The sequence below is a fragment of the Palaemon carinicauda genome, chromosome 38, assembly GCF_036898095.1.
Source record: "Palaemon carinicauda isolate YSFRI2023 chromosome 38, ASM3689809v2, whole genome shotgun sequence".
Classification (NCBI taxonomy): Eukaryota; Metazoa; Arthropoda; class Malacostraca; order Decapoda; family Palaemonidae; genus Palaemon; species Palaemon carinicauda.
In genome coordinates, this window is record NC_090762.1 from 48,849,315 (window position 1) to 48,876,543 (window position 27,229).

The 27,229-nt window shown below is 42.2% G+C and overlaps 1 protein-coding gene across 1 annotated transcript in view; it reads left to right on the top strand.

Moving 5' to 3' along the window:
* The first annotated feature begins 5,403 nt into the window (after positions 1–5,403).
* The window catches only part of LOC137630607 (DNA excision repair protein ERCC-6-like), a 90,144-nt gene continuing 68,318 nt past the window's right edge, over positions 5,404–27,229 (top strand). Inside the window, exons 1-2 of the mRNA XM_068362199.1 lie at positions 5,404–5,591; positions 20,987–21,286. Of these exons, the coding sequence (XP_068218300.1) occupies positions 20,996–21,286 (291 nt within the window). The 5' untranslated portion in view covers positions 5,404–5,591; positions 20,987–20,995. The remainder of the gene's footprint in view (positions 5,592–20,986; positions 21,287–27,229) is intronic.

Genomic DNA, 27,229 nt, shown 5'->3' on the forward strand with positions numbered 1-27,229 from the left:
TTTGTTGTTGTTGTGCTTGTTGTTGAAATACATTTATGCAGTTGATAGTTGCCATCATTAATGTTTACCGATCTTCGACGTGTTAACTTTTTCCTCGACCAAACAATAACTATGTATGGAGTTTGTCTACACGCTTTTTCTGTCTGCTACGCGAAGGTAAAGTTTCTCGAGAGGGTAATTCGAATAATGTCTGGTATTAACTTTGTGCAAATAGATTTGTGATATATTGCATTATGGTTGCAATATTCATACTCTCATAATATTCCTGCTCACATTCTTATTTTCACCTTTCCACCGCCTTCTCGCGTGTTCTAAATGACCAGATACTATAAGAGTCCTGTGATTGTGAAAACCAATTAGTGGACTATTGGCAAGCACAACTGTTGCTCTCCATCATTTAATTGAATATTGTTCTGGCATATTCGTATACCCTTCTCTTCTAGTAGGCCAGTTTTTTATTTCAAGAATCCCTAAAAAATGCAATCTGAGGTAATTAGATAGAAATTATTATTAGCCACGTCCATATAAAAGAGACCAGGATTTAGAATAAAGATAACAGCACCGTAGAGCAAAGTCATTTTTTTTTCAAAGGAGGCTCCTGAAATTTCCCCAGAATCCATCACTTCCAGAACGAGTGGAATGCAAAGGGCCTAAAGCAGTCCTTTAATCCTGTTAACTTTGGCCCACCTACGTCTGATGGTCCAGGACATAGGAAATTGAATCAAATGCATGTAGACAAAAGCCTGTGACTAAGGGGGTGAGGGGATGCAGGCAGAGGATAGACGGGGCTATGTGTTAGCATTGTTTTAGGCTTATTTAGCTGGGTCGTTTAAATTCGCAGGGAGTCAAACACTGAAAAGTGTTTTATTTGACATTATTGTAGGTCTCCGACACCTTAGTTTAAATTGATGTTACTGATATAATTCATTGTGAGAATGCCATTTGTTATTTACTATCTTATCCCATTTTTTAAGGCGGTAAAGATAGTTTTTATATACTTGCCAATTGTGACACTTTAAAGACTTTAAAACCATAAAGACCAAATGTTATTTTTTTTTTTTATTTCGACTCCTGGGCTTCAATAACCATAAATATCTGTCAGTAACTGTGTTTACTGGTGAATCCCAGGTAAACGCTAGCTAGAGGAGAGGAGTCCATTTATATTGATTATTAATTTAAAAGAACATCGATAAGATTATTTAAAAAAAGCTAATAAACTTTCAAGTTTCATGTTAAACGAATCTGTCTTGTGTCTTAAAATTATAAAGTAAAAATCATACAAGGATTGAAAACTCCGTAATTCAATTGTCTTCCAATTAAATATATGACGTCAAATTAGTGCACGTAAAATGCCAGAGAAATGTTTCAATTAATTTTTCTTCTTACTTGATATTATTTACGAGAAAATAAAATATAATCTTATCAACATTTCCTTGATTCTGAAATTCATGATATTAAATAAATCTATCTCGGACAAGCTGAGAAAGAAAACGTTTATTTTTGACACGGCAAGGATATGCGATGTTTGGTGCAGCTAAAATAAAACCTGGCAACTCTGTTACCACAAAGCTTGACTATTTTTTGTACTGTTACTTCGACTGGAGAAAATTAGTATGTTTTTTTTTCTTTTTTTTTTTAGCTTAGTAGTTTTAATACCTGATAGATTAAAGGAAAGTATATGAATTTACATAGAACATTATTTTAAAAAAAATAATAACTAGAAATAAAAACTAACTGACCATGGATCTCTAAATATCGTTTAGTTACTGTTAAAACTGAACAGTTTTCGTGCGAATAAAATTCTTTTATACCATAAATTTTTTTCTTTACAAAATTAGTTGAATAAAGTTATAAGTATAATATTAATTTAGTAGATATCCTCATAAATAAAATTAAACACTTATAGACAGGTTTATAAGAGATTTTTTCTCCCTGCCATATGGCTATATTGTAATACTTATATCATCTATAACTTCTAGAATATTCCAACTCTCGTATGGCATATTATGACAAGGTCTTATCTACTTAGTCCCCAGCAAGTTCACCTCTTTTATTTGCATCCATCTGGATTTAGATAGCTATTAGAAAGAATTTCGATTTTTACAAGTTATGTTTATCCAAATAACCATGAAAGCTTACCGCAAGAAATAAATACAAACCTCAACCAATCACAATAGAGAACGATTATGTCATTTCCAAGCGATGATGTCATCAAGAGCCAATGGTAAGACGGGAAAAATACGTTTTTTTCTTTTTTATTTTATTTTCGAAACCGACTTCTTGTTAGGTGGACATTTATTTTCAGAAAAAAAAATTGTCTTCTAATTAAAATGCTCTTTGGATTAGCAAGGTTTTATTCGCATATACATTATACAAGGCATTTGTGTGTGAATGTCCTTAAAACTCTGTTACCATGGCATTGAGTGAACAGCTAAAACAATTTACATTGTTTTAGATAATGTGTCAGAAATAGAAAATTAAGGTTTAATTAGACATGCTAACGTTCTCATTTTCTAAGTGCTTCGATGATGTGCATTTGACAATTAACGTGGGTACTCTATATGATACTCCATAGGTCTATACCTAATTATGTACACGACTGACTTATCTTGTAGGTCCTGTAGTGCGTAAGTTTTCCCTGTGTGGTAGAATAAGATCACAAAAACTTCCATTCAAGTAAAGTAAAATTAATTTTGATTATGTATATTAGGCTCATGAATTATTAGCCAGTTTTGGAAAATAAATAGTCAGACATAAGAATGGAGAATTTCACAATACATAACCTAAATTTTTTTTTTCAAGTTAAACTTGCAATAATTCCGTAGCAAAATATCTTTTTATTATGGCCACGTGAAATAGTTGCCATGGAAACTATTTGTTTACAATATTCAAATAAAAGTCTTAATATCCATACATAGCATATTAACACGATAAATTTGAAAGTAGAAGTCAGTGTTTGCACTGAATTTAATCATTTATTATAAACCAAATTAATAGCACATTTTCCTCTAATAAGATGTGAAAAATAAAATTCAATACTAAGTTACTGCAATTTACTTGGTTATACTGCGGTTCTTATATCGTCTATAGATAGTACTCCAACCAGAGAAAATGGGAAACTGGTATTTTTTACTAATAAATCCTGAATATGAGCCTTCGGTATATATATATATATATATATATATATATATATATATATATATATATATATATATATATATATATATATATATATATATATATATATGCCAATTCATTCTTATTTAAAATAGATAAGTAGTTGTTTGTGCAAAATAAGGTAATCATCGTCTATGGGTTAGTATTTCTTTCAAAAAAAAAAAAAAGTAAATGAAGTTGTCACCGAATGTGAATGGGCACTAATAAAAGCCAAGGAAATAGCAACGATGATGTCGCCACTAGCCAATGAACAATCGTGCCTAGTCACATAGCATTTGCTACTCTTACTTACGTTGCTAGTCTTTTATGGTTTGCTGTTAAAATTTAAAGAATTATTTGGTTAGTGAGTAAATAAATAATTTGTATATATTTACAACAATTTATATATCATATCGATACTTATGTGTGAAGAAGACAGAAAAAAATCGATGGATATTGACAAAGTGAATAAAGGGATTATTTATATTTACAATAATTGTATATCATCGATACTTGTGTGTGAAGAAAATATAGAAAGGTAAATAAACATAGATGAAGCAATATTGAGACACATGGTGTCATTTAACTAAAAAAGGTGAATTGATCAAATAACCTCATGGTTTAGTGGGTTTTACAAATAAGTGACGTGTGTAGTAAGCCTAATATTGAGTAAAATTATATATATATATATATATATATATATATATATATATATATATATATATATATATATATATATATATATATATATTTAGTTCCTCATGCTTAGTTCACATGCAGTCTGATGCCAGGCTTGTTCGTGTGCAGTTAACTTAGCGCAACATTGTGTAATAGCGTTGTAGGATAATATATACTGGTAAACAAAATATAAGTGTTATAAAGAATCAACAAATAAGCACTCCTTGCTGGATAATACTACAGATTTATATAAAATCAATTACGACTGTTAATAGTGCATCAGAAAAATCACTGAATTGTCAGAATGAAATAATACTTTTTTTTCATCTCCACTAGTGGGGGTGAGCTGATCATAATCAAGTATCTGGTTTTATTTTTTATTATTGGTAAAAATGAAATAAATTGGTATGCAATGGCTTATTGGGTTTTGTTTCTCTTATTTAAAATAAAAAATCCCAATTCATTGCCTAGCGAGTAGCCACAACAAAAGTATATTGTTTGTAAGTACAGCATTGTTCGTCAATATAAATGATTTCATTCATAATATATTCTGCAAATATTACATTATATTGTTCCGCGCAATGAATAATTTGTTTCAATATTCGATGTAAAACAACAATTTTGTGTAGCTAGTGTTTTATTGGTAGCTTACACCGTCCCTCCACGTAGTTAGTCCTATGAGCTGCTTCGAGGATAGTAAAAAAAAAAAAAAAAAAAAAAAAAAATAGAAATAAAAAAAAATGTTATGAAAATATCGGCATATTTTGATCAAATATAAACTATAAGCGATATTAACTTCTTTTCAGTTTGCCCTTTTCAGTTAGGAACTCCATTAAACGAATGTAGTGAATAGTAATTAATAATCATGACCTCATGATATCACTGGTCTGTTGTTGAAGTAATTTTTCACGTTTCTTTGGTAATGAATTTATTCATGGAGAGAGAGAGAGAGAGAGAGAGAGAGAGAGAGAGAGAGAGAGAGAGAGAGAGAGAGAGAGAGAGAGAGAGAGAGAGAGAGAGATCACTACCTCAGTTGACAAATCATTCATAATTTCGTTGCATTATGGAACATCTATTTACACTGGTTCTCGATTTCATGAAAATTTCAGTCTTATGTAAGACCGCCATGTTACACAACCTTGTGCAATATAACGTATCCACTTCATGCAAGCATCGAAGAATTGTATCATAATTTTGAAAATATTCTATACAAGTTCCCTAACTTTAATGTGATCTGTTAATTTGATGCTACAGATATTCTGAAATGTGTAGTAAGAATATATATTGACAAACACATTACTTGATTATCTAATAAGCAAATGGTTAGATAATATAGTTCAGCACATTAGGTTACATTCGTAGGTGAATGAAAAATTTGTATTTATAATTTATTACAATCAAATTAATTGATCTATTTTTATTTAATTATTTTATGTTATATTTTTTATTTTAACCTTTCTTTTTCCTAACTGATATAAGGTAAAACACATTAAAATGTTTATTGTAATGTATAGAACAACACCTTTAGGAAACTAATGTTTACATTTTGTGTCAGTGACCTTGGTTTAACGAAACGCGCTCTTAAGTAACGTTAGTAGTTATTATTGAGGTTACGCAAAATACACACCTACGTTTATACTCTACATGTCAGTGGTGTATGTGAAATGGGCGTTTTAAAGTCTGCTATCACTGATGACTTTATATTTGTCTTCGTGGGTTTTCAGTAATTTCCTTTGGTGGTGAATTTTCTACTCGAGGTAAGCGAATATCTTTGAGAGTACAGTACTTCATTGTGTTATCAATTCCTTAAGTATATCTTAAACAGTCTGTTGTAAGTAGGGTTAGGTTAGTTTTAGATCCGCTGATAGTTGTACTGAGTTCCAGCATGTTACTTGTCTTAACCTTGTAGGTAGGGTTGCCATCCCCAACCCAAAAAAATACAAAATATAGTTATTTAAGAAAAAAAATGATGCTATTTCTAGGGCTTTTTGAGGTTACTGGAGGGTGAAGAAGATATTCATATTTGATGAGCTCCCTCATATACTTCCACTTAACCTTATTTACATCGGCATATCCTAAGTTATCTCTACTTGAATTTGTTCTTAGGTTTGTCCTCCATTCTACAAACTACCCTTAAAACTTTGGTTAATACTTTGCCAGTCAGTGACCATTGAAAACAGTATTGTAAGATGAATGAGAATACTGTATATATTTATCGGTATTTTTTCGGCTTATAGCCGTTGTACCAATACAGAATACCATGTCGGTGTCAGATTTCAAGTTCTTTTCATTCCAGCTGTGACATCTGACAGCATTCTTTAATCCTATATACAGTAGTGTATAAGTTATTTGTTAAACGGTGGACATAACCACCAACTTGTATAAGGGGCCGTCACTTTAAGTATGGACACCTCTAACTTATGTCAAATGATGTACAATGGCAGATAGGCTATGTTATTTGAGATCTTGGTAGAGGTAAGTGGGGTCTCCAGGGAATTTTAGGTCACCGTGGAAGGACTTGCTGCCGTAGGTAAGGTTAGGAGGCTACCTTAGAAAAGGACATAAATTTTTGATTTTGTAGAACATGAGCTGGAGCATCCAGATCAATGGACATGGCCATAAATACTGCATACAAAATGGGATTGAGATTCCCAGTTTTTATTTCAGAGCCGATATGGCTGTTGATCTATAAACCTTCTCCATGTACAGTATATTAAATTAGGAGGAAACTCAAAGAGAAATAAGGTTTTGGCAATTTATTTTAGATTATCGTACCTTGTGTAAGAAATGAGCTCTTGAATGAAGATATTAAGAATTTTTTCTCAATATCATACTCCCTGAAGTGCCGTATCTCTAACTTAGCATCGGTTCTGTACTGTATACCCTTGCTGACTCGCCTAACGAGATATTGTAATTTTCACATTGCTGAGACAGAAAATGTTGATTGTTATCCCTCTCTCATTCTTTTGACAATTCTTGTTTTCAGAAGTTAATTTGAGGTTCATGGTAATTTTCAGTACAGTATTCAGTATTAAGGAGGGTGAACCATCTTTGTAGCAAGACAATCTTGAGACATCTGTATGCAGTCACAAACTTTTTTTTCTGCTGTATTCCCTTATCTCCAGAATTGTAATTACTGTACTGCATTAAACTGCATTTAATGAGGTAGCTAAGCCACAAGACTCAATTCTACTAAGTTTGAATTAGACTCTGCAAACATCCTGGGATAAGCTCTAATTTAGGGCAAGTTGTTTACAAAGTCTAATAATGAGAGACAAGGATAAAGAAGTATTTCCCCTATGGAACAGTAGCTGCAATCATAAACAGAGTGTAGTCATAGCGTTTTTACTTCAGCATAGTTATTAGCCTTACTTTTAAGGTACAGTACTTTCAATTGGGATTCTACTTACAGAAGGACACATGGATACTGTAATCTTAGAAGTCAGATTAATTTAACTCCTTTAATTCCGGGACAACCCATAGGTTTGAAGAACACCACCTCTTCGTCTAGCAAAGCGACACCAGCCTTCTCCGCCAGGGAGTCTATTTCTGTTGACGATCTTTTACGGCTTTGACCTTCCTTTGGTACTACTGGCCCTGTCGAAAGAAGATCTGTTGGAATTGTTGCAGTCGGGAGGTAAGAGGAAGCGCACACCGGTTCCTCAGAGGTTGACCATGATCCTCCTAAGGACTCCGAAGGTTTCGTACCTAAGGAGTTTCTAGCATCTGTGCCCGTCTCAGACTCCCTCGTTTTGACTCTGATTTCCGAGAGTAGATGTCCTGCCGTTGTTCCAGCTCAGCGTGCCTATGACGGAGCTCCCCCTTGTTCTGAGTTTGCTCAGCTGGCGGAGGGGTTGCAAAGTCCGAGGCCTCTTCCCGATTGTGGGTTAGGCCTCCCCTGAGTGGTTTCTGCCTCTTGGTACCACGAGAAGGCATCTAATTTTGACCATGCCTTTCTCTAACCCCTCCGTGCATGGCTCGTCGGATTGTGAGGAGGAGGTTGCTCGCCCCCAGCGAGTTCAACACGTCCATTGCCCATTTCCCACCTTGTGATCTCCTAGGAGCTCTTGTCACACTCCCGAGGGAGTCCTGACGAGCGATGCTGCAGTTTCACCTTTTCGAGAGCACACTGCGCGTGACCAGAGGCACCTTACCATCGGCCAGCGCTCTCCACCCTACTTGGGCTCCTATTTATCATCCAGTTCCAGCGCGCGAACAAATTCCATTTGCCAGCGAGTTCTAGTAGATGTCTAGACAGCTTGCGACTGCATGCCAGCTCGTAGTGACACTCCAGCCACTCTGCCAGTTCAACTCGTTACCATCTACTCCCGTGTGGTTTCCTTCAGCTCGCTATCGCCCTTCCACTCATGATCGTGATAGTTCTTCAGTTTATGTTTTTACCTCTTTACGCCATCCTGTCACCGCTCGAGAAAGCACATCGACTCATAATGGTTCAGTAACGCAGCAGTTTCTAGCAACCCTCTGCCCCGTTAGTACATCTCTTCATGTGGCCACCCAGCAGCGTGCAACTACGCAGCAGAACACAGGAATGCAGCAGGCTGAGATCTCGACAAGCAATCTCAAGACCTCCTCCTTTAAAGGCAGAGTGTTCACGATCTCCTGCCCGCGCTACCAAGACAGAGCATGAGAGTATGCCAGTGCGCATACAAACAGGTAAGCGTCTCTCTCCTCAGCAGATGCTTGACCACGGACTCCTGTCAGGCGGTCTCCGGTTTATGATCCTTCTGGTGAGCCTCCTTCCGGGATCCTGGCCTGAAATAAAGACTTGCCTTGGTTCAGTGCCTTAGTGGAGGCAGTCAGTCTGGCAGTTATCCGCTCATCTCATCCTCCCGTAGGTATACACTACGCAGCAGCGGTGTCAACCAGCGCACTTCAGATCCCGCTATACATTTCTGATTCTGGCCTGACGATGGTTTCACCTATAAGATCAAAGGTACGTAACCCTCCAACAAGTCTGGGGGACATAGCAACAGAATTTTTCCAGACTGGAGATGACGCCAATGATGCTGTCGAAGAAGAGAAGATAGAGACAGCTTACCCCTACTCCAGGCGATACCCTTCACCCCCTACAAGCTTACGTTCGAGATTTCCCCTCGGACTGAGACTTACTGGTTGTCTCCGATCGAGATCGCCACATCCAACCATCCTGCTTCGTTAACAGTGGTAGAGCAGCCTATGTACGATCCTCCGTCCAAGACGACGTCCGAAACTTCCAGGCGCAGGGAAAATGCAAGACCTTTCCTGCTGGCAGAGTTTCTTCCCCCTCCTAGGGAGATGAAAGATTCAAAGACAGTTCCGAAGAACCCCTCCTCCTAGACGACTCAGGCTCCTGAGAAAGTTACGAGCTCTACAGCAACCATGAGGGCCTCCTCTAGCCATTATGGCAACAACTACAACCCACCCCGGGTTCCTATGGGTGAGAGTTTGTGGGTGGATGACGACCGTTATGACGAAAAATGAGACGATTCTTTCCCAGATTAGCCAGCCCACGATTTTAATAGGCGTAGAGGAAAGAAACCGACCATGCGTTTTAGGTAGTAGGCTGGCCAGGGCACCAGTCACCCGTTGGGATACTACCGCTAGTGAGTTATGGGGTCATTTGACTGGCCAGACAGTACTACATTGGATACTTCTCTCTGGTTACAGTTCACTTTCCCTTTGTCTACACATTTGCTAAATAGTCTGGCCTATTCTTTACAGATTCTCCTCTGTCCTCATACACCTGACAACACTGAGATTACCAAATCATTCGTCTTCACCCAAGGGGTTAACTACTGACTGTAATTGTCCAGTTGCTGCTTTCCTCTTGGAATGGTAGAATAGACTTTTTAGCTATGGTAAGCAGCTCTATTAGGAGGACACTCCAAAATTAAACCATTGTTCTCTAGTCTTGGGTAGTGCCATAGCCTCTGTACTATGGTCTTTCACTGTCTTGGGTTAGAGTTCTCTTGCTTGAGGTTACACTCGGGCACACTATGCTATCTACTTTCTCTTCCTCTTGTTTTGTTAAAGTTTTTATAGTATATATAGGAAAGATTTTTTATAATATTGCTACTGTTCTTGAAATATTTTATTTTTCCTTGTTTCCTTTCCTTACTGGGCTATTTTCCGTGTTGGGGCCCCTGAGCTTATAGCATCCTGCTTTTCCAACTATGGTTGTAGCTTAGCAAGTACTGTAATATAATATAATTTGGCTGTCCTTGGCCTGCATGAGAACCATCAGTGGCCTTCGCAACCCTTCAACAGCTCCACCAGAAAGGAAGGGCACTGTGCTGGACCATCTGTATGGCACTCAGAGACTCTGCAAGACCAGTGCAGCTTTGCCCTGGTCTAGGTGGTTGAAGGGTGCCAGGAAGAAGGCCTTCTCCTAGATCTCCATAGGTTCAAACTCCCTTAGAGCTAGCGACTCCTCATAGCTTTTACCTCCCTCCTTCATCCAGTAGAAGAGGTATTATGAAGTGATGAAGGAGAAACTTTCAGCCTTTCCTCTCGACCCAGCTATCGAAGCTCTGACGTAAGGCGTCTTGTGTCAGAAGCTTGCAGGACTTCCTATCACTTTCTCAGCTAACGACGCCCTAAACATGGAGAAGGTCTCAAAGTTTGCCATGCAGGCAACTTCGTGGCTGGATCTGTGACAAGGGTCTATGGGCCCCCTGATCAAGATGGAGGATTGGTTGCAGGAGCAGATCAGTAAGTCCATGTTGACCTTTATTATCAGTGAACAGGACTGTCCAGTTCCTTGCCCACCAAGTGGTCAACTTGTAGGCAAATCTGATCCTGAGACGACTGGACTCGATAATAGAGAGGTTCCACAGGCAGGTTCCCAGGACTGAAGTTACGAGACTACAGAATTCGACTATGTAGGGCCCATTGCTGGTCTATGCAGAAGACGTCGAAAGGGCAGCAGACCGCTGGAGGAAGACAAGTCAGGACTCTCTCCTTCAGAGGTGATGACCTCAAGGTCATACGATACGGCTCCACTGCCCAGGAAATCTCCACCATCCAGACCACAGGGGAACAGCAGGAGTTTAGGCACTTCCAAGTCATCTTCGAAGAAGCCCTTTCCTGCCCAAGAACAGTCTATGGGAAGCATAAATACCTAAGGAGGTAAGGGAGGAAGACGTAGCAGCCGAGACCACTCCTGCTAAGGAGAGCAATCTTCCCACTTGTCTACCGGGGGGGATGCCTGCAATGCCGGTGGCAGAGGTGGCTGCAGCACTGGGCCGAGCCCTGGACTATTTCCGTGATTCGGTTGGGGTATCGCTTCCCATTCATGTACTCTCTCCCTCCATTGACTCAACGTCCAGTTCCATCTAGCTCTTACGTGAAGGGTTCTGTAAAGGAGCTAGCCCTACGGGCCGAAGTCCAAACCATGTTGGAGAACGGTGCTCTCCTAGAGGATCTAGATGAGTCCCCGGGCTATTACTTGTAAAGGTGTCTGGAGGCTGGAGACCTGTCATTGGCCTTTCCTCCCTGAACAAGTTTGTGCAGGATGGAGATGGCAGACACGGTCAGACAGGAGGCAGTAATATTGCAGGACTTCATGTGCACGCTGGACCTAAAGAACGCACGTTTCCAGATTCCAGTCCATTCGTCATCACGGAAGTACTTAACGATCATCTTCGACAATAGACGGTACCAGTTCAAGGTGCTGTGCTTTGGCCTGTCACAGCACCTCAGGTTTTCGTGAGGGTTTTTTCCCTAGTGTCAACCTGGGCCTACAGGATTAGCATTTGTCTGTTGATGACTAGCTAACTCTAGCAGACTCGGTGGCAACCCTTTTCAGAGCCGAGGCAGACTTCTCAAGTTATGTCTCGATCTGTGGATTGTGATAATTCTTGAGAAGTCTTCCTTCCTGCTACCATCACAGAGACTGGTATAACTGGGAATGATCATAGATACCAACCTGCTAAAGGTTTTCCCATTCGATGACATGATCCAGAGACTGATGAAAGGAGTAAGTCCCTTCTTACAACGAGACGCTCTCCCGATGCAGCAGCGGTTACGTCTCGTAGGTCACCTATCATCCCTGGAATGTCTGGTGTGCAACGAGCGGCTATAAATACAATCACTTCAGTGGCGGCTGAAGTCCAGTTGGGTTCAACATGAGGAGTCGCTGGATTCTCTGGTTCCCATGGGACCCGAGCAGAAGGCGGCCCTGACATTGTGGGTGACAGATGAAAATCTCTGTAGAGGAGTCGACATACTCTCCCCTTCCCCGGAATTTATGCTCTTTTCAGATACAGTACATCAAAAGGAGGGTAGGGACCCTACCTGCATCATCACATGTCCTCCGGGCTCTGGACCGAGTCCGAAAGATCTTGGCACATTAACCTCCTAGAGATCAGGGAAGCCTTCTGAGCCCTGGAACAGTTTAATCAGTTCCTGGTGGGTCACTCTCTGGTGTTGATGCGCGACAACACCACGGTAGTAGCTCACGTAAACAAGCAGGGTTGTACCTTTTCACAGCAACTTTGCCATTTAGCAATGGAGATGCTAAGATGGGCAGAAGACAACTCGGTGTCCCTTTCGGCTCGCTTCATTCTAGGCAAAAGGAGCGACTAAGATAGTAAGCTCTGAGTGGTCTTTAAATCATCTAGTAGCCAACAAAATACTGACTTTATGGGGTTCCTGATGGTAGACCTGTTTGGAACGTTGCGGAACAACAAGCTCCCATTGTACTATTCCTCAGGGCCGAATCCCCAGGCTCTCTGGCAAGATGCATTCCAATGGGGGGACAATGACATTGTCTACGCCTTTCCCCCTGTTTTGCCTGGATGAGAAGGATGCTCAAGAAGGCAAGATCATCCTCCAACTTGGCTATGATCCTTATAGCTCTGCTATGTCATCATATGGTATGGTTTCCGGACCTTCTTCTGCTGTTAACAGAAGTCTCTATGACTCCCCGAGTTCATCGCCAACTCAAAATCCAGAAGTAGGGGATCCTAGATACAGGGCCTTCCGGATTAAGTGTCTCTGACCAGTGAGAGCCTTGAGGTGTTACCTCAAAAGAACTACAGGAGTTGGCCCCTGAATAAAAGCACACTTCGTCAGCTGAGGGAAGGTCAAGAGAAGGATCACCAAGAACATTATCTCGGCGTGGATTCGTAAGGTCATAGACACGGGCCGTGAATCCTGATCCTTCTCCACAGACCAGAACTAGAGCTCATGATGTTAAGGGCATTGGTATGTCCATTAGAATTCAAGAACTACTCTGTGGCACAGGTCCTTCAAGCGGGTATGTGGAAGCATCAAACAACCTTCACTGCCCAGTATCTGCCAGATGTGACCCACAGGAACATGCAGACATTCTCCATCGGTCCTGTGGGGGCTACACAACAAGTGGTTTTAATGCTTCAAGCTTCTTGATGGTAAAGGGCAGATGTTATGTGGGATTAAGTCTGGTATTAGTGGTAAGAATGACTGGCTCTTTCATTCTTTTATCTTCCCCTCTCTTGGGGAACAGCACCTATGGTACTCTGCAAGCTTGCCTCCACTGTCTGCAGGTAATAACCATTTCCCTTTTGTAACCTGGTATAGAAATACAGTATATACTTGTTGCATCCCCATTCCCTTTTGCTAGATGGGATATGGGTAATGTCTATGGCTGGTTCAAAGAATCCTACGACTTATGAGACTTCTTACTTAGGCGAGTCACATTGCTAGTATCACACAATTACACGGATTGCTCAGGCCGCTAAAACGTGCTATTGCACGGATTTTAGTGAGGTATCAGGGTTTCCTTTTTTAGGCGTGCATAGCACAGTAGGGAACCCCGGGTCAAAAACCAGCCAGTTGGTTAAAGAGCGAAAGGGTTTGTATTTAGTGGCTTAACAAATGACAAATTTAAAATAATTTGTATTTTTCCTAATGATATAAACCTTGAGCTCTTTTTACAAATTTGGCCCATCATCGCCTATTATTATTATTATTATTACTTGCTGAGCCATAACTCTAGTTGGAAAAGCAGGATGCTATAAGCCCAAGGGCTCCGACAGGGAAAATAGCCTAGTGAGGAAAGGGAATAAGGAAACTACAAGATAAGTAACTACAATTAAAACAAGAGTCTTTTATTGGTACAGTAATAGGGACAGTATTAGTTTAAATGGAGTAAGTCTCATGTGTGTCACAATTGTTTAGTTTGAAGGAGTAATCTTTGATCAACCCATCAATTTATAGAATACTGGACAATTTTTAGATTAGTACTGAATACTTATTTTCTTTACAACTATAAAATTTTTATGGTTATATTTGTCATTCATGATGACCTGTAGTATACTATTTGTTTTACTTGTATATCTTTTTATCTTGAATTTTGTAATGTGGGTATTCGTAAAACATTGGTGAAAGTTTTATTATTTATTCAAGCCATGTTTTTTATGCAATCACCTGTGTATCTCCTTATTAAATCAGACAGTCTATTAATATTTTAATTTTAAATATTTAACTTAGCCGGTGAATATATAATAGCTGACGTCTCCGGCGGCTCGACAGAAAAACACAAAAACTCGCGAGCGATCGCTATGAAGGTTGCGGGTGTGCCCACCAGCGCCAACTATCGGCCAGATACCGCATATACATGTAAACAGCTCCAGTTCTTCTCTGTCGGTCTGATCGACAAGGTGTTCCATTACTCGCTGTTAACCTGGAGTTTTTCAACAGTCTTGGTGAAGTACTTCTTTTTGGTTTGAGCTTTCGCAGTGCAGGTGTTTTATCTTCAACTTAAACTCTTGAACTCTTTTTTGGATAGATTTAATTGTTGATGACTTTGGATTGTTTTTTGGACTTTCTTTGACTTTTCAAAATGGCTGACCCTTCTCCAATTCCTAGATTTCGTAAATGTAATGCTAGGGATTGCAATAAGCGTCTTCCAAAGGCCTCTCTCGACCCACATACTGTGTGTTCTAATTGTCGGGGTAAAACCTGTCAATTAGGAGATCGGTGTGATGAGTGCGTGGGCCTTTCGGAATTCGATTGGCTTGAGTTTGACAAGTATTCTCGTAAGCTAGAGAGAGATAGGGTGAGGAGAAGTTCCTCTAGATCGTTAGAATTTTCCTCCTCCCATGCCCCTGAACCTAATCCTTCCCCAGTAGTAGTTGTGCCTGAACCCTCTACTAGCACTCAGGAACCATCAATGCGGGATATGTTACGTGCCATTCATGCTTTGGGCGAGAGAGTTGAGTCGTTAGCTACGGACCGTAATCAACTCATGGCGGACGTAAAAGAGTTAAAGTGTCAGAGTGCCACATCAGAAAATCGTGGGAAAGTGATTAGTGCGCAAAGTGTTATCAGTGTTGCGACCGAGGGTTCGTCTGTTCGTGCCTGTCGTTCGCCTAGTCCGAGACCTCTTGCAAGCTCCCAAGCCCCAGGGAGAAGTAAATTCGTAGGACTTATGGGTTCGAGAGGCTTTAACCAACGAACAGACGTTCCCTCTATGGTTTCAGGCGTGTCTCCTCAAGACCGCCCCTACCATAAGACGAGCGAGACGGTTTTCTCCTCGTCATCCGAAGGCTTATCGCGTAAGAAACCGTGGAGCAAGGTTTCGAGACCCTTAAAGCGAAAGTCAGTCCCTTCAGGACAGGTCCAGCGTCCTGGTTGTAGCCATTGGGACAGCTCTGACCCTGTGCAGTCATCGGAAGACTGCTCGCCGCCTAAACAGAAGCGTAACACAGGCTCCGAGAGTCTTAGTGTAGGCAATGTTTTGCAGTCACAGACGTTACCCTCGTCGCTTACCGCACCCATTCCCGTTGATCCTAAATGGGTTGTACTGCAAGACATGCAGAATAAGCTTGCCTCTCTTATGGAGGACTATTCTGCTGAGAAGGTTCACGATGATCCTCGCCGCTTAGCTGATCGAGATCCTGGCCGTCAGCCGCCCAAACGAGCCTTTGCTCGTCCTGTTGACGTTGATGTTACTAAGTCACGTCAGTCACGTTTTGTAGAGCCTCACTCGATGCAGTCCCGTGTTGACTTTCAGCCGCTTGTGGACGTTCAGCCGCTGCCGCATGCTCTTGTTGACGTTCAGGACGTTCGCCAACCAGCGAAGTTGACTTGTTTTGACGTTGAGCGTCAAGCACCGCAGTCAAGAGTTGTTTTGACTGCTCAGTCTAGGCAGTCAAGGCAGTCTCGAGTTGACGTCGAGCGTCCTCCCGCTCCTGTTGTTGTTGCTAGTCAGTCTGTTAAGCAGTTACATGACGTAGCGTCCTGGACTGCTACTGATGCTCCGGTGCGTGTGGACTCTGCTTGTCAAGCATTGCCACCAAGGCAGGTCTCTCCCTTGCTTGAGACTCAGCAGTTATCGGACGAAGCTCCTTCAGATGAGGACGTTGCTGATCCTCATCCTGATGATAATCCTTCAGATGTAGATGAACCTAAGGCTGTTCCTCCTTCGATGGATTTCAAGAAGATCATGATGATTTTCAAGGATCTTTTTCCAGATCACTTTGTTGCTGTTGCTCCTCGTTCGCCTCCGTCTGAGTTTGCTCTAGGCTTAGCTGCTACCAAGCCAGCCTTTACTAAGCTAGTGCTTTCTCGCTCTTCTAAGAGGGCTTTACGTCTTCTAGGCGACTGGTTGGACACCAGGAGGAGTTTGGGGAAGACGGCCTTTGCCTTCCCTCCTTCTAAGCTTGCTTCTAGATCGAGCGTCTGGTATAACACGGGAGAAGTTCTCGGCTTGGGAGTCCCTGCCTCTGCCCAGGGTGACTTCTCAAGCCTCGTAGACTCTCCCCGTCGCCTGGCCATGAGACGCTCGAAGATTTGTTGGTCCTCCTCGGACCTTGACCATCTGCTTAAAGGCGTATACAGAGCCTTTGAAGTGTTTAACTTTCTTGACTGGTCATTAGGAGCTTTAAGTAGGAAGATCTCGTCTGCCGACCAAGATGTTTCCTTACTTATCATGTCCTGTATGGATAAAGCCATCCGCGATGGCTCCAATGAGCTCGCCTCCACCTTTACGTCGGGAGTCTTAAAGAAGAGAGAAACCCTTTGCTCTTTCCTTTCGGCAGGAGTTACTCCCTGTCAGAGATCGGAACTGCTCTATGCTCCCTTATCAGCGGCCTTGTTTCCACAACAGCTGGTTAAGGATACAGTATAGCTGCTTCGCTTGTGCAGAAGGATACCCATGACCTGATGGCGTCCTCTGCTCGCAAAGGGGCTCCTTCTTCATCCTTTGCTGTGAGACCCAGGATCGAGACTCCTGCGTCTAGATTTATCCCGCCCTTTCGTGGCAGAGCTCCCAGCAGGGGAAGCTCTCGTGCCGAGGGAAAGAGAGGTAAGAAGAGAGGAGCCAAGTCCTCCCGTGGCAGAGTCTGACTGCCCACAGCCTCAGACAGCGGTAGGTGCCAGATTGAAGAGCTTCTGGCAGGCCTGGGAGAAGAGGGGTGCAGACCAAGAGTCTGTTCTGTTGCTCAGAGAGGGGTACAAAATACCGTTTGTACGCAAACCTCCTCTAGTAACAACTCCCATAGACCTCTCTCCCAGGTACCGAGAGGAGTCAAAGAGACAAGCCCTAAATCAAGAAGTGTCTCTGTTGCTAGAGAAGGGAGCAGTGGTGAAAGTCTCGGACCTTCAATCACCGGGGTTTTACAACCGTCTCTTCCTAGTCCCAAAGCATACAGGAGGTTGGAGGCCGGTGCTAGACGTCAGTGCGCTCAACGTTTTTGTTACAAAAACAAAATTCACGATGGAGACCACGAAGTCCGTCTTAGCAGCGGTCAGAGAGGGAGACTGGATGGTCTCTCTCGACCTACGAGATGCGTACTTCCACATTCCTATACACCCGGATTCCCAACCGTTTCTGAGGTTTGTTTACAGGAATGTGGTGTACCAGTTTCGAGCCCTGTGCTTTGGCCTCAGTCCTGCTCCTCTCGTGTTTACGAGGCTCATGAGGAATGTGGCAAAATTCCTCTATCTATCGGGAATCCGAGCCTCCCTGTACTTGGACGACTGGCTTCTCAGAGCATCGTCCAGTCATCGCTGTCTGCAGGATCTACATTGGACGTTGGATCTGGCCAAGGAGTTGGGACTTTTGGTCAACCTAGAAAAGTCCCAACTGATCCCATCCCAGACTATTCTATATTTGGGGATGGAGATTCGCAGTCCAGTTTTTCGGGCTTTTCCGTCTGCCACCCGAATAGAACAAGCCCTGCTCAAAGTCCAACTAATGCTGAAAAGAGAACGTTGTTCAGTCAGGAGTTGGATGAGTCTCGTAGGGACTCTCTCATCCCTGGAGCAGTTTGTCTCGCTAGGGAGACTACACCTTCGGCCTCTCCAATTCCATCTAGCCTCTCACTGGAACAAGGACAAGACGTTAGAGACAGTATCAATCCCAGTCTCCGAACCAGTAAAGGCATGCCTGAAATGGCGGGACAGCAATATCAGTCTGAGAGAGGGACTATCCCTAGCAGTCAAGAACCCAAACCACGTGTTGTTCTCAGACGCGTCGGATTTGGGTTGGGGTGCGACCCTGGACGGTCGGGAATGCTCGGGTCTGTGGACCTCAAGTCAGAAGAGCATGCACATCAACGGCAAGGAGCTATTAGCAGTCCACTTGGCCTTGATAAAATTCGAAAGCATTCTTCGAAACAAAGTGGTAGAGGTCAACTCAGACAACACCACAGCTTTGGCGTACATCTCCAAGCAAGGAGGCACACACTCCCACACGCTGTACGAGATCGCAAGGGACCTTCTCATATGGTCAAGAAATTGAGGCATCTCCCTGTTGACGAGATTCATCCAGGGGGACTTGAACGTCTTGGCAGACTGTCTCAGTCGGAGGGGTCAGGTGATACCCACGGAATGGACCCTCCTCAAGGACGTGTGCAAGAGTCTTTGGGCGACTTGGGGTCAACCCACCATAGACCTATTTGCCACCTCGTTGACCAAAAGGTTACCGATCTATTGCTCACCAGTCCCAGATCCAGAGGCGATCCACATAGACGCGTTTCTACTGGATTGGTCTCATCTGGACTTATATGCATTCCCACCATTCAAGATAGTCAACAAGGTACTGCAGAAGTTCGCCTCTCACGAAGGGACAAGGTTGACGTTGGTTGCTCCCCTCTGGCCCGCGAGAGGGTGGTTCACCGAGGTACTTCAATGGCTGGTAGACATTCCAAGAAGTCTTCCTCTAAGGGTAGATCTCTTACGTCAGCCCCACGTAAAGAATGTTCATCAAAGTCTCCCCGCGCTTCATCTGACTGCCTTCAGACTATCGAGACACTCTCAAGAGCTCGAGGCTTTTCGAAGGAGGCAGCCAGTGCGATTGCGAGAGCTAGGAGAGCTTCTACCATCAGAGTATACCAGTCGAAGTGGGAAGTCTTTCGAGACTGGTGCAAGTCAGCATCTGTGTCCTCTTCCAGTACCTCTGTAGCCCAAATCGCAGATTTTCTTTTACATCTGAGAAATGTTCGCTCCCTCTCAGCTCCCACGATTAAGGGCTACAGGAGCATGTTGGCTTCGGTCTTTCGTCATAGAGGCTTAGATCTTTCCAACAATAAAGATCTCCAAGATCTCCTTAAGTCTTTCGAGACCTCTAAGGAACGTCGTATGGCAACTCCTGGATGGAACTTAGACGTGGTCCTAAGGTTCCTCATGTCAGACAGGTTTGAGCCATTACATTTAGCCTCCCTGAAGGATCTCACCCTCAAGACTCTTTTCCTAGTGTGCTTGGCTTCGGCGAAAAGGGTCAGTGAAATTCATGCCTTCAGTAAGAACATCGGCTTTTCTACAGAAAAAGCCACATGTTCACTTCAACTTGGTTTCCTGGCCAAAAATGAACTGCCTTCTCGTCCTTGGCCTAAGTCTTTTAATATACCTTGCCTGTCAGAAATCGTAGGCAACGAACTTGAAAGAGTGCTGTGTCCAGTTAGAGCTCTTAAGTTCTACTTAGCTCGTACTAAGTCCTTACGAGGTGGATCTGAGGCCTTATGGTGCTCAGTTAAGAAACCATCATTGCCTATGTCAAAGAATGCTTTGTCAGATTTTATCAGATTTTTAATACGAGAGGCTCATTCTCACTTGAATGAAAAAGACCGATGCTTGCTTAAGGTGAAGACGCACGAAGTAAGAGCTATAGCAACTTCCGTGGCCTTTAAGCAAAATAGATCTCTGCAAAGTATTATGGACGCTACCTTTTAGAGAAGCAAGTCGGTATTTGCGTCATTTTACTTAAAAGATGTCCAGACTCTTTACGAGGACTGCTACACACTGGGTCCATTCGTTGCAGCGAGTGCAGTAGTGGGTGAGGGTTCTACCACTACATTCCCTTAATTCCAATATCCTTTTAATCTGTCTCTTGAAATGTTTTTAATCTTGTTTTTGGGTTGTACGGAAGGCTAAGAAGCCTTTCGCATCCTGGTTGATTTGGCGGGTGGTCAAATGTCATTTCTTGAGAGCGCCCAGATTAGGGGTTTGATGAGGTCCTGTTGTATGGGTTGCAGCCCTTGATACTTCAGCTCCTGGGAGTCTTTCAGCATCCTAAGAGGATCGCTGGGCTTCGTGAGGAAGACAGACTAACAAGGCAGAGTAATCGTCTAAGTCAACTTCCTTACCAGGTACCTATATATATTTGGGTTTTGTTATGATACAACTGTCAAAAACTCTAAGCATATACGCTGTAAACTTTATTAATTCTGGTCTCTACCCACCACCATGGGTGTGAATCAGCTATTATATATTCACCGGCTAAGTTAAATATTTAAAAATGATATTTTGATTATAAAATAAATTTTTGAATATACTTACCCGGTGAATATATAAATTAAAGGCCCCCCTTCCTCCCCGATAGAGACCCAGCGGGATGAGAAGAACTGGAGCTGTTTACATGTATATGCGGTATCTGGCCTATAGTTGGTGCTGGTGGGCACACCCGCAACCTTCATAGCGATCGCTCGCGAGTTTTTGTGTTTTTCTGTCGAGCCGCCGGAGACGTCAGCTATTATATATTCACCGGGTAAGTATATTCAAAAATTTATTTTATAATCAAAATATCATTTTAACTGATTATTTATACTTCAGTACTAAGAAGTACAGCTATTTAAATTCCTAATTGAGCCTATATTTGAAAGGTTAGGATAATTTAAGTTTGGGTTTTAGTATGTAAAATGCTAACAATTTTCTTGCACTTCCACAGAATTGCAAAATGGATACTCTCCTGGTTGAGGACAGGAGCTTGACACACTCCACTGACCCACCGGAGGCATTATCATCCGAGAGAGATGAAAATAGCAGTGATGCTGGAGGCATAAATAGTGATTGTAATGTTGCAAAATGGAACCAAACCAGTATACTTGAAAGCATGCTGAAAGAAGCAAAAAGTGGAGAGGGATCCAAAGAAGTTGACCAAGATTTAAAAGATCAAGATGAGGAGTTACGAGCATTAGGTATATCGGTTGTTGACCAGCTCTCATTGGAACGTGATGTTGAGGCTGCTGTAAGTATTTAGTTTTTTCAAAATTATAGTGCTATTATTTTTTTTTATGAATTTTTTGTATCATTAATTTTTTATAGTAAATACTGTATAATATTTCTAAATTTTATTTGTAGATTAGTTCATTCTAGAGTGAGTGATGTGTCAGTTGACTGACAAATTACTCTAAACCAAATATTCTTTTAGATTCTTCAAAAGGTGTTGACTTTACAAAAGGGTTAAGACCAATAGCAATTTCTTCTGCTCTAGATAGGGAATACCTTCATGTCAAAGTGGTGGAGAATCTTTACTTTATGTAGGCAAATTTTTACAATTAAAAAAATCAAGAAAATTATCATGGTTGGAGAACTGACAGCTTAAACAACAATGTCAATTTACCCAAGTTGGATTTAGATAGAAAATCCTGTAGAAACAGAGCTAATCCATGTTCTGTTCCTGTTATAAGGCACAACATCTATTAATGTGGAAAGCTGACAGAACCTTTAGAGAGGCATTAAGAATAGATACAACTTTGGAGTAAGATATTCCAATTTTTGCTTGTAATAGATAATAGAAGTAATTTTGAAAAAGGATAATTGAAACAAGGCACCAACTTGCCCTTCCACTTGTATCGTTGCTTTAGAAACTTTGATGTAGGAACTTTATAAAAAGAGACTAATATGCTAGTTCCTCAGGCTTAAAGAGGTAGTAAGAACATTTTTTTGTTTTGTTTAAATGGAGCATGAGGCAATAGCATCTTGTGCTGTCAGAACCTTCACTTCTGTAAATTGATGGTAGATTAATATCCTCTTTGTCTTCTAGAAATAATTTAGAAATAAAAGTTTGAGAAAAAACCATAATGATGAAGGTGAGAAGATAGTTGGACAGACATTATGATTAGGCTGAATAAGTTATTACTGAAGGGACTTTACTGAATATCTTCAGTCTTTAGCTGCACCAATATTTTAATCATCTCCCTTATCTCCATTACTGCTTCATATCTTCCATCTTTCTCTCAAACCTCTATTCCCTGTACTTGAAATCATAGCTACTCTGTCAGGGTTTTATCCCAATTGCAGTTGGGCACCGACTGGCTTCCCTGACCTCATTGCAGGGTCATGTGCCCAAGTTTCATAAATCCATACATCTGCAGATGTCCAGTTGAGGTCCATCTTGTTGAGGATATTAGTCCCTCATGGTTGAAGAAAGTCATTAGTATTAATAAAGTTTTAGTCAAAGTATACCAAAGTGACTTACAATAGAGAAGGATTAATGTATTTTTTAAGTTTTGCACCCAAGTCAGTGATGTTATTTATTGGTCACACGGTATTCTGAAAGGAAGGTTTTAAATGTTTACTTGTTCCTATGCGAATGTAAACCATTGTCCTTTAGGTAGGGAGTAAGTTTACAGTGCAAAACTGGACAGTTGTTGAATCTTTTAACAAGCAGTTAAATGACAGGTGAGAGTGAGGGTGAGGAGTTCCGCCGCCTTCCCTGTCAAAGCTATCTTTCTTATGCTTTTTGGCCGCATCAAGCATGGATGTACTGATGAGCCCTTAAGCAAACTTTTAACTTTCTTTTTCCCTCAGGAAGCAAATGCTGGCTGTTGATTGTTAGTGTGAAGCAAGACTTGATTTAGAGACGGTAAAGTTTACATTGGGGTTTTTTTTCTCCTTTTTATTATTATTATTACTAGCCAAGCTACAACCCTAGTTGGAAAAGCAAGATGCTACAAGCCCAAGGGCTCCAATAGGGAAAAATAGCCCAGTTAGGAAAGAAATAAGGAAATAGATAAATGATGAGAACAAATTAACAAAAAATCATTCTAAAAACAGAAACAACGTCAAAACAGATATGTCATGTATAAACTATTAACAATATGAGCAAATCATGAATGAAGCTACTCACAGGTCTGGTAATTGCTTAGACCTCGTATACACTGACTCCCCTGGCGTTATAACTAGTGAGGTTGGTTCTCCAGTCGGGACATCTGATCATGCCTTGATCTCATTAGTAGTGAAGACTGAGCAGCCTGTCCCTGATATATCATACTCTTGTAAAATTTATATGAAATCCCAAGCAGACTGGAATGGGATTTTGCATGATCTTTTGTGCTTGAAATGGTCACAATTATATAGTAGTGTAGATCCTGTTGTCCCTTTGAATGAGAATCTCGTCAACATAATTGATAGGCGTATCCCTTCTCGTGTGCTAAGGTACCGAGTGAATGACAAACCGTGGTTCAATGATGATTGCAGACGTGCTTATTTGGAGAAGCAGGAGGCCTATCACCTTTGGAAGGGTAACAGATCAGATTTGACCTGGAACAACTATACTCAGCTTCGAGCTTTTGTTCAGAGAGTTTATGCCTCAACTGAAAAGGAATACAATTTAACCATAAAAGAAACCCTTTCTGGTACAACTCAAGAACATAAATGGTGGTCTACCCTTAAATCTGCACTCTTTGGTGTAGATGCAACAGTTCCTTCTTTACTTAAACCTGATGGCTCAGTCACTCACTGTCCAAAGGAAAAGGCAACCCTTTTGGCTGATGTTTTTGACAGTAAACAGAGTAATGAAAAACTTGAACTTCCTCATTCCTGTTTTCCTGAGGCAAAACGCTCTGTTGATGGACCTTGATGCTTACGGAGGTGTAGACCCAAATGGTATTTTTCCTTTGTTTTTTATAAAGACAGCAGATTTCTTAGCTCCAAAGTTATCTGCTATTTTGCGCAAGTTAGCAAGAAGAGGAGCTTTTAGCACTTGTTGGAGAATTGGTAATGTTACTCCTCTATGTAAATGTGTTTGTGGTAGCTCAAGTCCCACTGATTACCGCCCAATTTCCATAACTCCCATATTATCTAAAGTTTTTGAACGTCTTCTGGCAAAACGTCTTAATAGGTTTGCTGAAGGTAATCACCTACTCCCTAGTTTGCAATTTGGTTTTCGTAAAGGCCTTGGAGCATGTGATGCCCTTCTTACAATCTCCAATGCTGTTCAGAAATCCCTTGATTGTGGTCAGGAAGTTCGTATGATTGGCCTTGATTTTAGTGCTGCCTTTGACCATGTTAATCATGAGGCCCTTGTTTTCAAACTGAAACAGTTGGGAGTGGGTGGGTCGTTTCTTAGCATTATTATTGATTTTTTAAGTAATAGATCTCAAAGAGTTGTTGTTGATGGACACCATAGTGGGTATAGGAATGTGATATTCGGTGTTCCACTGGGTAGTGTTCTTGGCCCATTACTTTTCATACTATATACACATGACATGTGGTTTGGCCTAGAAAACAAGCTTGTTGCATATGCAGATGATGCTACTCTCTTTGCATCAATTCCATCCCCTGAATGTAGATCTGGGGTTGGTGAATCCCTTAATAGAGATTTAGCTAGAATTAGTGCATAGTGCAAATTATGGGGTATGAAGTTGAATCCTAACAAAACTCAAAGTATGATTGTAAGTAGGTCAAGGATGGTGGCTCCTCAACATCCGGATCTCGGTATTGATAATGTTTCTTTAAATTTGTATGACTCTTTTAAAATTTTAGGTGTGATTCTCGACAGCAAATTTCCTTTTGAGAAACACATTAGGTCTGTGTCTTCTTCAATTGCACAAAAAATTGGCTTATTGAGAAAGTCTTTTAAGATTTTCAGTGATCAATCTTTTTCAATATTTAACTTAGCCGGTGATTATAATAGCTGCAACTCTGTTGCTCGACAGAAAACTCTAAGGTAAAACTCGCCAGCGATCGCTACACAGGTTGCGGGTGTGCCCAACAGCGCCATCTGTCGTCCAGATACCCAGTACTCAATGTAAACAAAGACTCAATTTTCTCTCTGTCGTGCTACCGACAAGACGTACTTACTCGCTGTTGCTAAACTGGATTTGTTTTCACAACTAATTGGTGAAGTACATTATTCTAGTTTTGAGCTTTCGCTGTGCAGGCTTTCTCTTCACAAATCCTTGAACTCTTTTTGATTACGGATTCTTTGTTGATGACTTTTTGATTGTTTTTGAATTCCCCTTTGACCAATTCAAAATGGCTGACCCTTCACAAGTCCCAAAATTTAGGAAGTGCAATGCTAGGGACTGTTCAAGGCGTCTTCCGAAGGCCTCTATCGACCCTCACACTGTTTGTTCCAATTGTCGGGATAAAACCTGTCAATTGGAAGATCGATGTGAGGAGTGCGTTGGGCTTTCGGAATTCGATTTTATCGAATTCCAAAAGTATACACGTAGGCTAGAGAGAGATAGAGTTAGGAGAAGTTCCTCTCGTTCTATTGACATTTCCTCTCCTCATGCCCCACAACCTATTCCTTCCCCTGTAGTGGTTGCTCCTAATCCCCCTTCTGGCACTCAGGAACCTTTGATGGCTGATATGATGCGTGCCATCCAAGCTCTGGGTGAGAGAGTTGAGTCCCTGGCTAGTGACCGTAATCAGCTCATGGCGGATGTGAAGGAGCTGAAGTGTAAAAGTGCAGTGGGAAGTGTTAAAGTGAGTGATAGTGTTGTGGATAGTGTTGCGCTTGAGGGTTCGTCTGTTCGTGCCTGTCGTCCTCCTAGTCCGGGACCTCTTGCAAGCTCCCAAGTCCAGGGGAGAAGCAATGTCGTACGACAAATGGGTTCGAGAGGCTTTAATCAGCGAACAGACGTTCCCTCCGTGGTATCGGGCGTATCTACCCAAGATCGCCCCTGCCTAACAAAGACGAGAGAGCCCATTTATACCTCGTCTTCGGAAGCTGTTTCTCGCAAGAAACCATGGACCAAGGTCTCACGACCGGTGAAGCGCAAGTCGGTCCCTTCTGCACAAGTCCAACGGCCCAGCTGTAGCCACTGGGTCAGTTCGGACTCGCTGCAGTCATCCGATGACTGCTCACCTCCTAAGAGAGGCAAAGCGGTACCGCTTCAGACAGTTACACCGTCTGTCGCCGCACCTGCTCCTGTAGACCCTAAGTGGTCTTTACTGCAAGACATGCAGTCTCAACTAACGTCGCTTATGCAGGACTTTCGTGCGGAGAAGGTTGCTGCCGCACCAGCTAGTGCAGCTCCTTGCCTACAACCACCCACACGATCGGTTGTGTGTCCTTGGGACGCTGAGGTAACCTTCTCACGCACTTCAGTTGAGAGAGTTCCGCCACCCATGCGTTCCAGTGTGATCTGCGAGCCGCATGTTGACGTTCAGCGACGCACGGAGGTATCCGTTGACGTTCGTGAGGTTCAACAACCGTCAGAGTTGTTTTGTTTTGACGCGGTGCGTCAACCTCCGCAACCCAGTGTGGTTGACACTGCTCACCCACATCAGTCTAGACAGTCTGGAGTAGACGCTGTGCGTCCCCGCGCTGCTATGGTTGTTGCCAGCTCACAGACTGGGCAGCAGTTCCATGACGTTGCGTCCGGCTCAGTCACGCATGCACCCGTGCGACCGGACTCAGCCAACCAGCCGTTACCCACTCCGTTGCCGTTCCCTCATCAGTTATCGGATGAGGGACTTTCTGATGATGATGGTGCTGCACACGTAGATGAACCGCATTCAGAACTGGACGAGCCTAAGTCTACGCAACCCTCTTTGGACTTTAGGAAAGTTTTGGCCCTGTTCAAAGAGATGTTTCCGGACCAGTTTGTGTCTGTGGCTCCGCGTTCGCCTCCGTCAGAGTTTGTGTTAGGCATGCCGTCAACCACTCCTGCCTTTACTAGACTCGTCCTCGCACGCTCGTCCAAGAGAGCTTTGCGGGTGATAGGAGAATGGCTGCAGTCCAAAAAGAGTTTAGGGAAGACAGCTTTTACGTTTCCCCCTGCTAGACTCTCTTCTAGATCGAGCGTCTGGTATGCCACGGGAGAAGTTCTCGGCTTGGGAGTTCCTGCCTCTGCCCAGGGCGACTTCTCAAGTCTTGTAGACTCTCCCCGCCGCCTAGCCATGAGACGCTCAAAGATATGTTGGTCATCTTCGGACCTGGACCACCTTTTGAAAG